This window comes from Marmota flaviventris, chromosome 1 (assembly GCF_047511675.1).
Source record: "Marmota flaviventris isolate mMarFla1 chromosome 1, mMarFla1.hap1, whole genome shotgun sequence".
NCBI lineage: Eukaryota > Metazoa > Chordata > Mammalia > Rodentia > Sciuridae > Marmota > Marmota flaviventris.
In genome coordinates, this window is record NC_092498.1 from 21,972,086 (window position 1) to 21,986,096 (window position 14,011).

At 50.5% G+C, this 14,011-nt stretch overlaps 1 protein-coding gene and 1 non-coding gene across 2 annotated transcripts in view; one reads left to right on the forward strand and one right to left on the reverse strand.

Annotated features, from left to right (window-relative positions):
* Plxna4 (plexin A4) overlaps window positions 1-14,011 on the forward strand; it is a 423,940-nt gene that overhangs the window by 354,113 nt on the left and 55,816 nt on the right. The window contains exons 10-13 of the mRNA XM_027950129.2: window positions 834-1,034; window positions 6,977-7,073; window positions 7,500-7,690; window positions 10,987-11,138. Of these exons, the coding sequence (XP_027805930.2) occupies window positions 834-1,034; window positions 6,977-7,073; window positions 7,500-7,690; window positions 10,987-11,138 (641 nt within the window). The remainder of the gene's footprint in view (window positions 1-833; window positions 1,035-6,976; window positions 7,074-7,499; window positions 7,691-10,986; window positions 11,139-14,011) is intronic.
* LOC114104150 (small nucleolar RNA SNORA28) lies at window positions 4,602-4,727 on the reverse strand. The gene has a single exon (XR_003584798.1). It is a non-coding gene; the product is annotated as a small nucleolar RNA SNORA28 (small nucleolar RNA).

The following is a 14,011-nucleotide window of genomic DNA, read 5'->3' on the forward strand; positions in this document are numbered from 1 at the left end:
TCAGACCTGGATACCCACCCTCCCACCCAGCTCCAGAGAAGGCAGGGACCCGCCAGCTGCCATGTGTCATCTGGGCAGACACACACCCTCCTTCCTCAGACCCCACTCTCCCCTGGTCCTCCCTGGACAGAGCTGATTGTCCCAGGAAAAGGGGGCCTCGAGATTCATTTTCTCCATCGGCAAAGGCCCCGGGGCCCCATGCGACTCCAGGGTTGAGCACACCCACTGTGGGCATCCAAGAGCAGCTCCGGGGGATCTTCTCAGAGGGGTGTTTCTTTGGGTTAATCAGAAGCTTCTGGATTGAAAAGGTCACTGGAACCTGTTCCAGAACATTCCCAAATGCCAGACAGCCTCCATATGGGATGCCTGCCGCCCTCTTTCGTTGTGGTTCAGACTCGAGTTCCAGAGGCAGAGCCAAGGTCCAGGCTTGGCCTCCCTGGGGACTCCTCCTGCCGCCCCTCTGGTCCAGCTCTTGGCTGCCGGGAACTTGTCAGACAAAGAGGCCATCAGTCTCCAGTGGACAGGGTGCCCAGGCAGCAGGCCAGTCTTTCCTGGGGTGGAGGGGTCTCAGGAGGGGACCAGAGGCATGTCAAAGAATCAGGGTCACAGGGGAGGAATTCTGATGAACCTGAAGAGGCTGGAGTGGCCTCAAGATGGTGACCCCAGGACCTGACATTTCTCAGCCCCATCCCTTCCCCACAGTGCCCGGCTAGGAATGAGATGGCCCTCTGGGGAGGTGTCCGGAGCAGGTGGCCATCTGAGTGCTGTCTGCAGAGGTCCCCGTTCCTTTGACTTGTTGGCGGCCCTACCTGAGCTATGCCCTCTGTCTCCAGGACTGTCCCCAGCTGCTTCGAGTGGACAAGATCCTGGTGCCCGTGGAGGTGATCAAGCCCATCACTCTGAAGGCCAAGAACCTTCCGCAGCCCCAGTCTGGGCAGCGTGGCTACGAGTGCATCCTGAACATCCAGGGCAGCGAGCAGAGGGTGCCTGCACTGCGCTTCAACAGCTCCAGCGTGCAGTGCCAGAACACCTCCGTGAGTGCCCCCGCCTGGGTTCAGGTCCCCCGTGTCACCCCTCCGGTTGCTACTATAATAACTGTACTTGGGGGTGTGATATGGGACCAAGAGAATCCCCCCAAAACACCCCACACTTTCAGTGCTCTAGGCTGGAAATAGGGTTCAGAAAGGTCAATATACTTGCCCAAGTTTGCTCAGCATTACAGGGGCCTGATTTCCCAACCTCCAGAGCCCCAGATGTGTCCCCACAGCTTCTCAGGTGTACCTCCTGCACCTCCTCTGGCAGCCAGGCTACTTTTCAGGCTTGTGCAGCATTCTAAAGCTCTATGCAAAGGGGAGATTAAACATCTCCTGCTTCCTCATGAATCCTGAGGCTCAGCAGACCAGCCCCACGGGTTTGGCCAAGTAATTCCCCCCCAAACAAGAAGGGCCCAGTGGAGAGAGCAAGCCTGGGCCCACGTTCCACTCAGCAGGTACAGGAGGTGGTTTCTGACTGCGGAGAAAACAGCCTCATTTCCTGGGAGATGCTGCCCCAGGGATCTGGGAGGTGTCAGGACGAAGGAGAGAGTCTGAGGCCACAGTTCCCAGAGAGACGGGCACAAGGGTCCCAAGATGCCTCATGATCCCCTGCTGAGGCTGAGTTGGTTAAATAGATGGAGGAAACCCAGATAAAGGTGTGAGTGGGTCCTGCACACCATGTGGCCAGGACTCCCTTGGTGCCCCGGAGACTAACCTAGCGTCCAGGAAGCTGGGTGGGACCCACTGCGTCCTAGATACTGTGGAATTAGAAGGAATTTTGGAATATGCTCAGCATTCCCTCGCAGACAGCTGCCTGACCCAAGGAACCCACAGGGGTCACAGGGGACTCCTAAAATATAGGGGGTGAAACCAGAACCTGCTAAGGACAAGGGCACAAAGTGTGTGTCCATGTCCCCAGACAGGAGAGCCCCATTTCCTCCTCCCTCGTGAGATCCCATGGGGTTCGTAGTACAGGTGCCCCAGTCAGCACCTGTGGGAACAGGACAGGGATAATTTGGCATCAGGTATTTATAGAATGCATTATATCATCAGGCAGAAATAGACCTGGCAGAGTATCTTCGGATCCTGTTAACAGAGAGGATTCTAAGATACAGAGAGGGCAAAGGGCCAACCCCAGATCACACAGCAAGTAAAGTGCAAATTCAGAATTTGAACCCAGTTTTCTAAGATACCTCCTCATCAAAGCTTGGGAAAAAATACAAACAACAACCGTACAGAACGTCATACCCAGCCTTGGTGTTAACCTGGGCGATCTCCGATCAGCCCTAGGGAGGATTGTGTAGAACAGGTTTTCTCGTGTTTTAAATCCATGAGCAATCCGGAGCGCTGTGTGATTGGGGGATGGGGTGGAGAGACATCCTTGGCTTTATGATGGCAGAAGGAGGTTGGTGAGGAAGGTCTCAGAGCATAGCAAAGGAAGACCGGTACAATGCAGTGCGAAATTGTGGGCATCACGCTGGGCAGCCTGGCTTCCAGCCCCACTATTTAGGGACAGGCCCTGGGCCAATGGCTGCAGGCCCTAGGGGTAGGGGAGGAGAAGTGGGCGGGCCATAGCATCCCAGCTGCAGAAGGGAGCCACTGCGGGTGTGCCTGGCCTACTTTAGACCAAGACTCCTGGAAAAGGTCAAGTGCTGCTAATAATAGAGCCCGCAGCCTCCTTCAGGCCTGGCGAGCACAATTGAGGGGCTGTAAAGGGCATCTGGCAGGCTGGAGTGCTGGTCAGCAGGCCTGGCGCTCTGGGCCCAGCTTCCACCTGGCGAGGGCCTCACATTCTCCAGGCACTTGAATTGACCATGTGCCAAAGAGAGGTGGGGAAGGGAGCTTGTCCCCTTCCTGCTTTCTGGGACCTCAACTGAAACCCGCGGAGCCCTGGGGAGTCTGAGAGAGGGACTGGCATCTTGTATGCCATTATGTTGTTGGGTCTTGTTCATTCCAATGGCAGAACTTTCCAGCAAGGTATCTCAGAGCTTGGGACAAAGGAATGCTCAGAAGCAAGAATGTCTCAATTATGTAGAGTTCTCCCCTGTCTTAGAGGGAAGAGAAGCTGCGGGTCACACTTCCCTGAGGTAATGGGTAAAGTCATCCATTAGCCTGGCCGTGGTGGAGCAGACCTTGATTGAGACACTTAACCTCCTGGTCTCCAGGAGCCTGTGACCTGTCCTGCCCAGCGCAGTGCTGGGCTTCATGCAGATTAACTGTCTGCTGATTACAGAGAGCTATATAAATGCTAAGTGGCGTGGAGGGGAGTGAGTCTGGGGGATGGGAGGCAGGGCTCCAAGCTCTCCAGTGTTGAAAGAGACAGCACCCCACAGGGTTGCAGGTCATGCTGGGAGAGAGGGCCTCCAGAATGACAGTGACTTCCCTAGAGACCCAGGAGGCGGTGGGGAGCACCTGGGGTTAATGACTTCTACCATATTTCATAGTTGTGATCCCAGAAATGGGGGAGAGAAAGAGAAAGCCATGCCCAACATGTTTGATCCTTTAAGTCCCTGTTATTTTCAGTTTTCTTTGAAAGGAAAATGCATCCACATGTGCGCACACACGCACACCAAGAGCACACGAACATCCTCACACGCACGCAGCCCCAGACGTACCAAGTGTCTGGCACATGGCCACTCGATGAATAGGTGCTGTTTTATTCACAGAAACATAAACACAGGCAGCACGGGCACCATTTTACAGGCATCCCCAGGTGTGTACACACACACGTTAAAATACATAATGATATTTGGGAGCCCAGACTATGTGACAGGCCAATCCTCACGGTAATTCTTGGAGGTGCGTACTGTTTCTTAATTCTCACTGTACAAATGGAGAACCTGAAACTTGGATGATTTGCTCACATTCACGCAGCCCGTTACAGCCAGAACCACTTTGTGGCTGTGTGAGTGTGTATGTATGTGTATGAGAGAGAGAGAGAGAGAGAGAGAGAGATAGCTATGGGGGTGGGGGGAGTACGCATTTATGGCCATACAGATAACACAGCCATAGGCACTGAGCCTTTGCCAGATCAGCATGGTGTGCACAGATCTTGGCACGCATGCGCATTCGGTTTATTTCCTTCCTTCAGGGATTTCGTCCTTCCTGAGAGGGGTCTGAGGGTCCATTCACAGTTGACTGACTTGTCCCCAGTCATCACATGCTGCTTCTAGTTCGGGTCCCAGTCAGACCAGGTCTGAGAGGCAGAGGCGGGCTCCAGTCCTGACCTAGCTACCAGCAGCAGCCCTCCAAGGGCCAGAGCCCTACTGCCCCTCACCTGGGATCCTGAGGCCACGACCCCCTCTCCCACTGGGGCCTTCCTGGGGGGAGATGCGAAGGTGGGAGGAGGTGAGAACCTGGCTGGAGGAGGCCACTTGGAAGGAGGCCTGCAGTGCTCTGGCTCTCTCTCCAACGTAAGGGAGGGCTCCTTCTCCCACACACCTCCCCTCCGCTGGGCCAATCTCCTGCCTCCCTGCCATTTGCAGATGGGATTCTAAAGTCAGCACCAGAACCACATAGGTACTCTCTCAGGTTTGTTTTGGGTTTTGTTTGTTTGTTTGTTTTTACACTGTTTAAGTCTATATAACAGCTTGTCTCATGGAGGAAAGAACACAGGAATATGTTAGAATCTCGTGCTATAGCAAGCTCAAATTGTGTCAGACAGTTTTGATCGTCTGCCACAGAGTGTTGCTTGCAATAGGTGCTTTTCTGAAACGTTCTCCGAGTCGAATTTAGCAGATCTACGGTGGAACCTTGGGATCTGCATCTCTACTCAGACTCTGATGGAGTCATTAATCTACTCTGTGTGGTCAGAAGTTTATGAGAAAACTGAGGACGACTTGGGATGACCCAGCTTGGCCCAGATGTGGAGAATTAACCTCTGGAGAGTTGATTACAGCAGTCCCCCCCCCACACACACACACACTGTATACATAGTTTCTCTTTCCATGGTATCTGTCTAAAATATTATACGGAAAATTTCAAAACTAAATGATTTATAAGTTTTAGATTATATGCCTTTCTGAATAGCATGATCAAATCTCAGGTCTTCCCTCTCCAACTCACCTGGGATGTAAATCATCCCTTTGGCTTGTGTATCTATGCGGTAAATGCTACCTGCCTGATAGTCACTTAGTATCCTTCTTGGTTATCAGCTCGACTGATGGATGAGTTTTCAGTTGCATTATTGAGGGAGCGAGAGATCACATTAATATACCTTTTATTATAATACATTGTTTTATGTTCTATTTTGTTAGTTAATATTGTTAATTTATTGCTGTGCCTCATTTATAAATTAAACTTTAATAGAGGTATGTATCCATAGGGGAAAAAATATATATAAATCAGGTTTGGTGCTATCTGAGGTTTCAGACATCCCCTGGGGCTCTTGGAAAATATCCCCTGTGATAAGGGGGACTGGACTGAGTTATGTAATGATCAAAGCCCCTGCTGTTGCTTCTACAGGACGGGTGGGGGGGAGGGCTTGCTTTATTCTATGGGCCCAGGTGGCCTCAGTCACAAGAGGAATTTTGCGGCAGTGTGGATGGTACACTGCAGACTACCTCCATTGTGGGAAAAACTGTGAATGTGGCTCCTGGTCTGGGGATATGTTACCAGGGCATTTTGTGTCCAAGAGTAGAGCCTGAGGAAACCTAGACACACTTCTGACTTATGTTGTTTAGTAGAATGTCACAGCATGTTCACATTGTGGAACATTTTGTAACTCAGGGACTCAGCAATTTCTACCATCTTGGGAGATTATGCCATCTCCTTAGATGCTTTTTCAAATAGGTTATAGACTTATTCTTGGCCAGAGGTGGAGGCATTGACTCAGGCCCCTGAGATTCTCCCCAGGCTGAGTTCCCAGTGCCTGTGGCTGTCACCTCCTACTTCTCCTCAGAGAAGGTCTGCAGCCAGCTTGGAGGAGGGAGAGTATCAATTACCTCCCATGGTGTCCCCCAGCACCCTCCCCAGCTCAGACCCTCCAAACCCTAAGTATTGAGTTTAATAAGTCTGTTGGCTTTGCAAACACAAGTTCAAAATAAGTCCCCTAGCTGAACCCCTTTCAATAAATTGCCAGCCCTCAGCCCCTCTTGTACAGAAAATCTGTCTCAGTTCCATTCCTTCATCCCACCGCCTGTGGCGAGCAAAGTCTGGTGGAATAATGAGAAAAATCACCAGGTAGGGACTGGAAATGCTGCCCCGAGCAGGCTTGGCTCCCCTTTGCTCACCTTCTTTCTTTGGGCCCTCAGCAATCCATGGTGTCTGAGGGCAGAGCGGGGACTGGCCTGCCTGGGGCTGCCCCTGTGACTTCATCCTGAGCCAGGCCCACCCTACCTCACTCTCTTAGCCATCACCCAGCCAGGTGGGGCTTCAGGTCCTGAGGAGAGCCAGGCAGGGGGGCAGGATGAGGAGCCCCTTGCAGGCCCAGGAAGCTGGGCTGTGCCTGGCTTTGAGTCAGAGAATGCCTTTGGAGTATCGCCCAGATTCCGAGGTTTATCCTCTGGGGTCCCTGCAGGATTTTCCACCCCTCCACTCTCAGACTCTTGTCCCCTTAAGAGTGCAACCCCCTCATTCCTGCTCTCTGCAGCTACCCCCCCTTCCTGGTTAGACTCCTGGGGAAAGCCCAGGTGGGTAGGACCCATGGGGGTAGGAAAGGGCTCCATCCAGCCTTCTCCTTGAGCCAGCCGCACAGGTCAGCTGTGGAGGCCTGGTCAGCTGTGGAGGCCTGGCCGGCTCCCTGCTCTGTCTTCCACACCCTCTGCTTCCCCACACTGCCCATTCACACCTGCGCATGGGGGTTACACACATACACGTATGTATGCAAACAAGGTCCTGGCCAGTTCTTGGCCCTGTGGATCCCTGAGGGCCCGAGGGTGAGTCTTCAGGCCTCCCTAGAAATGTCTGTGACCAGCTCTCTTTTCTTCCTGGCCTGGCTGCAGTATTCCTATGAAGGGATGGAGATCAACAACCTGCCCGTGGAGTTGACGGTCGTGTGGAATGGGCACTTCAACATTGACAACCCAGCTCAGAATAAAGGTGGGGGGGCAGGGACCTGGGGGGTGGAAGCCGGGGTGGGGGCAGAGCAGAGGGCTCTTGGGCAGGTTTCATTACGCCCCCGGCTCCTCACCGCTGTCTGTCTCCCTAGGGCTCTGAGCCCCTCCTTTGCCGCCTTGCCACCACCCACACTTCCCTGTTCCTTCTTGGGCACTGGCTGGTGGCTTCAGGGCAGGAGCGGAGTGAGTAGAACTTGCTGAGCAGAGCTGCCGAGTGAATGGAGACCCTGCAGTCCCCTGTTGAGCTCCTCTGCGCAGGCCTAGGCTGCCTTGTTTGTCTTCTCTGTGTGGCTAAGGGGACGAAGCTGCCCTTGGGTCCCCTCACTGTGTCCCAGGCTGGAACTGACCTGCTCCCTGGCTGCCCCCTCCCTTCTGCCATCTGAAGCCCTCTTGCCTTTGCCCTCCACAGTCTACCTCTACAAGTGTGGGGCCATGCGGGAGAGCTGCGGGCTGTGCCTCAAGGCCGACCCAGACTTTGAGTGTGGCTGGTGCCAGAGTCCAGGCCAGTGTACCCTGCGCCAGCACTGCCCTGCCCACGAGAGTCGCTGGCTGGAGCTCTCAGGCGCCAACAGCAAGTGCACGAACCCCCGCATCACAGAGGTAAGCCTGAGTGGGCATGCGCCAGGTTGCCAAGCCAAACCCTGGAGGGGGAGCGGGGGGGCCCCACCTGGACATGGTGCCAGTCACCGCAGTCACCAGGTGGATATGGATGCTCTGGCTGGCTGGGTGCATCCTCAGTTTCCTTCACAGCTTCCCCAGAACCTTGTTCAAAGCCCCTTCCCTTTCCAAGGGAGTCGAGGGGCCTCACTGTCCTGCTGGAGTCTCCACATGAAATGTGTTGGAAAGGACTCAGTCCTTGTCACCCCCTCCCTGAGTCTCTGTGAGTCTCTGTGGCAAGACTGGGAAGCTTCTAAATTGCAGCCAATGAGCAGAGGCTGCACAGGATTCCAGGGGACAGAGCCCAGCCCTGGGGAAGGGGACAGGTGGCCTTGGAGAAGACTCAGGACTCACCCAAAGCAAGATATGAACTAAAGGAGCAAAACCAGATTTGGGCACAGTTCAGGAGGGCCTAGGGGTGCAGGCCTTAGAGCCAAGACCCAAGGAAGGAGGACAGGGCAAGGCTAGACGTGAGGCTGTGGATCTGGGCTGCCAGGTGACTGCTGGGTGCCTTGGGGCTATGCATCAGCCCCTCCATGCCTCTCCTTCCTCTCCTGCCGCCACAGGACAGTTACGAGGAGTGCTGAGCATACACTGTGCATGAACAGTGCTCCCCAGCTCCATGCCGAGCCCTTGGAATCTCTGGCTTCTCTCTCCTCCTTGGTCATCCCCATCATATGAAAATCACTGCAAGGATGTCTAAGCCCAGGAAATCGCTGGCCCCGTGGTTTATGTAGAGAGCTATGTCTCCTTACCGCCCCACTCACACTCTTGGCAGAAAGGCAGCCTAAGGTCCCCCTTCCTGCTGAGGCTGGAGTTTCTTGTACCTCCCTTAAAATAAGGAGGAGAGGTGCATGACTAAACTCTTCAATGACGGGACCAGGTCTCATAGCCGTGTTTCTAGCACCCAGCTCCTTGGCTTGTGGGTGGCTGTCTTCCCCCTATATACCTTATCATCATTATTCTTCTACTCATGCCTCTGTCCCTGCTGCCCCTTTTTATGAGGACGCCAATCAAATTGGACTGAAGTCCACCCTTATGACCCCCCCCCTTTAAACTAGATAACCTCTGTGAAAACCCTACTAAGGGATTATTAGGATTATTCCACATACATATTTGTGGGGGAGGTGGGGACACAAATTAATGCACCACACTTGCCAAGGCCAGGGTTATTATCACCCTTTCCCAGACAAAGGGACCCAGTGCTCAGAGGTGCATATTTGCTCTGACCACAATGTAAAGAAAATGGTCCCGCTCCCAGGTCTCCGGAGCGCTGGGTTACCATCCTCCAGTGCACACCCACTCACAAAGCACGCACACCAGGGATGTGTCAGAGCACCAAGGGTCTCGGCTTTTGTGAATGAACAGCCTCACCCAGCAAAGTGGCTTCCCAACGTGCCCCTTACTTTCCACCTTCCTGGTCTGCACACTGGGATTCGCTCTCAGCTCTGCTTCCATTTCCTGAGTGGGGAAGAATCTAAACAATGCCACCAGGAGGGGCATGAGAATATTGGCACCTTTAACCTGCAGACCTGGAGCAGGAGGGCAGGTGGACACCCCTCTATGGCTGCCCCTGGCCCCATACGCAGGCCGTGCCGCCTGCTCTCCTCCGCAGCCCACCCCACCCTGCACCTCCTCCGAGGAGCTCCTGCTCCCATTCCCTTAATGAGAAGCCCTCCCTGGGGCTGTGGTGCGTGGCGACTCATGGTGTGTTGGGCCCAATTGGTGTGACTAGCTTTCTTCTTGGCTTGAGTCCAAGAAAATCACAGGGAAGAGACAGCAAATTAAACAAATCTCCTGCGAGGGAGGCTGTTGCTTCTTCCATCCTGGTGTCCGCCTCCAGGGAACCTGCACTGGGCAGAGATAACCCTCCTTTTACGGGATGACAGGCCAGGGTGGAGAGTCTGGACAATGCTGCCAGGCACCAGGGGTGTATTGGGGACCCACCATCTGGGCAGGCACTGGGGAAAAACCTAGATGCCCCCACACCCTTCCCCATGTCTACCACCTTCCCCACCCAGAAATGGGCCCGTGTCTCCCAGAAGGCTCTTTTCCCACTCCAGTGGGGACACGCTATGTGAACCATCACACCCGCGTGCAAGCTCGCTCACAGACACGCGTGCTTGCGTGGGGGAGGCACAAGCTGCTGTCCTGTCAAAGCTGCCACTCAGGGACAGCCCAGCCTAGGGTCTTCTGCTTCCCCAACTTCACTCCCGCCCCAAGATGGAGCATCAGTTGAGATCCTTGCTTGGTGGGAACAGGAGAATGTGCGGGAAAGGGCTAGAGGGTCCCACTGTTCTGCTGGGCCATGACCCATACAGGACTCAGAGGCCCCAGAGTGGGAAGGAGTCTGCTCTGGAATATGAAATACGGGAGTCACAGTGGCCCTTGTTAAGTGTACTTTAGCCCCTGCCTCAATGCAGGCCGTTGGTGGTTGAATCCTAACCTTCCATCGTGGGTTTTAACACCAACGATGACGTCATTGGGAAAGCCAGCTGTTTTGCCCAGTGCTCCAGGATAATGTCTAAATTAAACCCATCTCCAAGAGAAACCAAGCCAAACCATGAGGGCAAGCAGTGACAAATGCTCCGATGATTCCAGAAAGATGCTGAACTTGGTGTGGTTTTCAACACAGCTGTAATCCACAATATGGTGTTGCCAGTAACAAGGCCACCAAACAGTGAAGGTTGTCCCTGCTCCCAGAGACAAGGGTCTGAAGAGGAGGGGCAGGGCATCTAAAGGATGAGAAACCAGACACAAGTAATCCTTGTCTTGAAATAGCAAAAGGAGCCTTGGAACTTTAGGGGGGAGTGAGGGGTTATGGCATTTGAGAAGAACCTGCAAAGGTGGGTGAAATGATCCTAGGTGGGATGGCTGATAGGAGGATTTTATTTTCCTTGAGAGTGGAACCAATATCAGAAAATTCTAGAAAGCTTCAGTGCTGATTTTCTGTGAATTACCCAGTGACAATGCAGCCACTTTCCATCCCCTCCTCTCTTCTGTGGGATGGGAAGATGTACCAGGGACTTTGAACCCAGCTCCTAAGACCATACACAAACCCTGACTGCTTAGTCCAGGGCTCCGGCCCATTGGTAGCCCCAGATCTCAGGTGCCCTGTGGATTGGACCCATCAAGGAATCAGGCACCACTGAGAGAAGAGCTGGTCACACCCCCAGTCCCACAAGCAAGGGAGTGGTGTGCTCTTAGGGCCTTACAATCATTTCTCTTCTTCCCTGCAGATAATTCCAGTGACAGGCCCCCGGGAAGGGGGCACCAAGGTCACCATCCGAGGGGAGAACCTGGGCCTGGAATTCCGGGACATTGCCTCCCATGTCAAAGTGGCTGGCGTGGAGTGCAGCCCCTTGGTGGACGGCTACATCCCTGCAGAACAGTGAGTGAAAGCCACCTGAGGTGTGGGGACAAGCAGGAGGGGAGGGAGGAGCAGTCAGTGCAGACTGAGCACCCCTTGTCCAAAACGTTTGGAGCCAGAAGTGTTTCAAATTGGGGATTTTTCGTGTTGTGGAATATTTGCCTGTACATAATGGGATATCCTGGGAATGGGACCCATTTCTAAACAGGAAATTTATTTATGTTTTATATATAGCTTACACACAGAGGCTGAAGGTTTATGCGATATTTTAAGTAATTTTATGCATGAAACAAATTTCATGGTGTGGAATTTTCTACTTACGGCCTCATCTCAGCAGTCAAAGCTTTTCAGATATTGGAGCATTTCAGAATTTGGATTTTCAGATTAGGGATGGTGCCTTAGGAACAACCTGTTCATCAATGGACGGTCTCAGACTGTGGTAGAAGAAAAGGAAGACAACCCTAACATTCTAGGGTGTGGGGTAGCTCCCCAACTCCCCACCATCTGCAATAGCTAGCTGCCAGACCAGACCAGCAAACACCACTATGAAGTGTGTACCAGCACTGCGGAATCTGTATGCCACGCCATCTTACTGCCCCTCCTGGAGGGTGACTTTACCACCCATCCTATGTGCATCAGTTATTGTCTCTTGGCAAGGTCCCCCTTAGGTACATCAGTGCAGTTAGCAAATCTGCACGCTGGGTCTTGCCTGGATTTAGTGATTCCCAACCACCCGTGCTGCTGTCTTCAATTCCTCCTGATTTCCATCAGGGGCTTCCCAAGGCGTTCAGAGCAGACGTGATGATTTAACACCCAGTTCTCACCTCCTGGCCTATCCTTGCTCAGTTACCATACAATCTTTCTATGACTCCTACAACTTTCTGAGACCTTCCCAGAACCAAACTGAAGCAAGTTCCTACCAAAATATTGTGATTTGGTAAAGTGTCATCTACCCTACTTTGGGTCTACATAACATATCGGAACTGTTTTTATAAAGTCACATGATTAAAATACTCTGATAGTAGTTAGATCCATGGAATAAGATAAAAGACCCAAGAAAAGAATCCTGATATATACAAATTTAGTATGTGATAAAGGTGACATTTCAAACTGGCAAGATCATTCAATAAATGATGCTGATTAACAGCCTGGAAAAAGTACAATATCAGGTGCTTATTTCACAGTACACACCAAAATAAATTCCAGATGGATTAAAGAATTAAGCATAAAAATGTAACTGTGAAAGGATTAGAAGAAAATACGGGTGAGAATTTATTTGATTTCAGGAAGGGGAAGATGATCTAAGTATCGCGGCAAAAGAAGACATAGGTTAGGGGATTTGAGTACATAAAACTTTAAAATTGCACATTAAAAATTATTGTAGGCAAAATAAAAATGCAAATGATTAATTAGAAATATGGTATAGTATGTCCTTTCATGATTAAGAGAGTTTTCTTAACATATAAAAAAGTGTTATAAATAAAAAGGCAAATATCAGAAAATGAGCAAAGAACATGTGTGTACTTTTAAGATGTACAAAGAACCCAAAAGCATATGAAATGCACATTAAAACAATGAAAAACAATTGCAAAAGGTCAATATTCATTGTAGATTCAAGGCATAGGAAGTGACAGGCTCATGTAATCCTAGTAGGAGGGTAAATCGGGACACAATTTCTGAAAGGCATTTGGAAATATGGGTCAAAAGTCTTCAGGTTGGCACCACACTTCTAGAGCTTTCCCTAAGTAACCAGACTGCTCTGAGTGGTGCAATTTGCAGGGAAGGGATTGTGTACATATAACACATGCTTTTATGTACTTTCCATATTTTCTTATACCAAGAAGATATTAATTACGTTATCAGGACAGAAAGTTATGTGTTTTTGCCAGACATTTCTTCAGAAGTTCTTTCTAAGAGAAGTATAAAACTTAAAACTTAGAAACTACAAAGTAAAAAAAAAAAAAAACAACCAATTTAACCAATTTAAACTTTAGTGTGGCCAAAAATATTGGGGAAAAAGGTGAAAAATGACCAACAGCAGAAAATAATTGCAATTTTCATAACAGACAAAAGTTAATACTCTTAGTTCAGAAGTTTCTACAAAAGATAACTCAGCTGTAAAAGAGAGAGCTTCAACAGAAAAATCCAAGGGAGGCCATGTAAGATCAAAACCAGACAAAAAAAAATGTGCAGCCCAACTAGTAATCAGGGACATCAAAATTAAAATGAGATATTTCTTCCCTAGTAGACTGGAAACTTTTTCAAAGGATTGATAATATCTAGCATTGGCTAAAAGAGGGGACCACCAACAGCAGTGTGAATCGGCACAGCTTTTCTGGAGCATCATTTGACTCTACCATCAATGTTTCTTGCATAAACCATTTAACCCAGCAAGCTCCCTCCCGAGAAGCCTGTTCTAATAAATGTATGACACACACAAATGCGGATATAAGTTCACTCATTTTGCAGCATTCTTTGAAGCAGAAGAAAAAAATCAGGATAATTAAATGTCCATCAATAGGAAGAAGGTTACATAAATGATAGTACATCCATACGAAATACCGCAAAGCTGTTAAAAAAATAAAGCGTATCTATACAGATAGGGACATGAGGGAGAAAGTCTATGCTGTACTGTTGGGTAAAAACAGAGCTATATAGAAGAGTGAGCATATTGTGTTTTGCTTTATCCTTAAAAGCATGTTTCTATATATCATATACATATATATGTACATAATTGTATATATGTGTATATATATATATATTACTTATGTATATGTGTGTGCATGCATATAAAACATATACATTTACACACAAAGCATATGTAAATGCACATTTCTTGGGGTTCATGCCACATTGGTTCCAATACTCCCTGCAGATACCTGAGTTTGTGGATA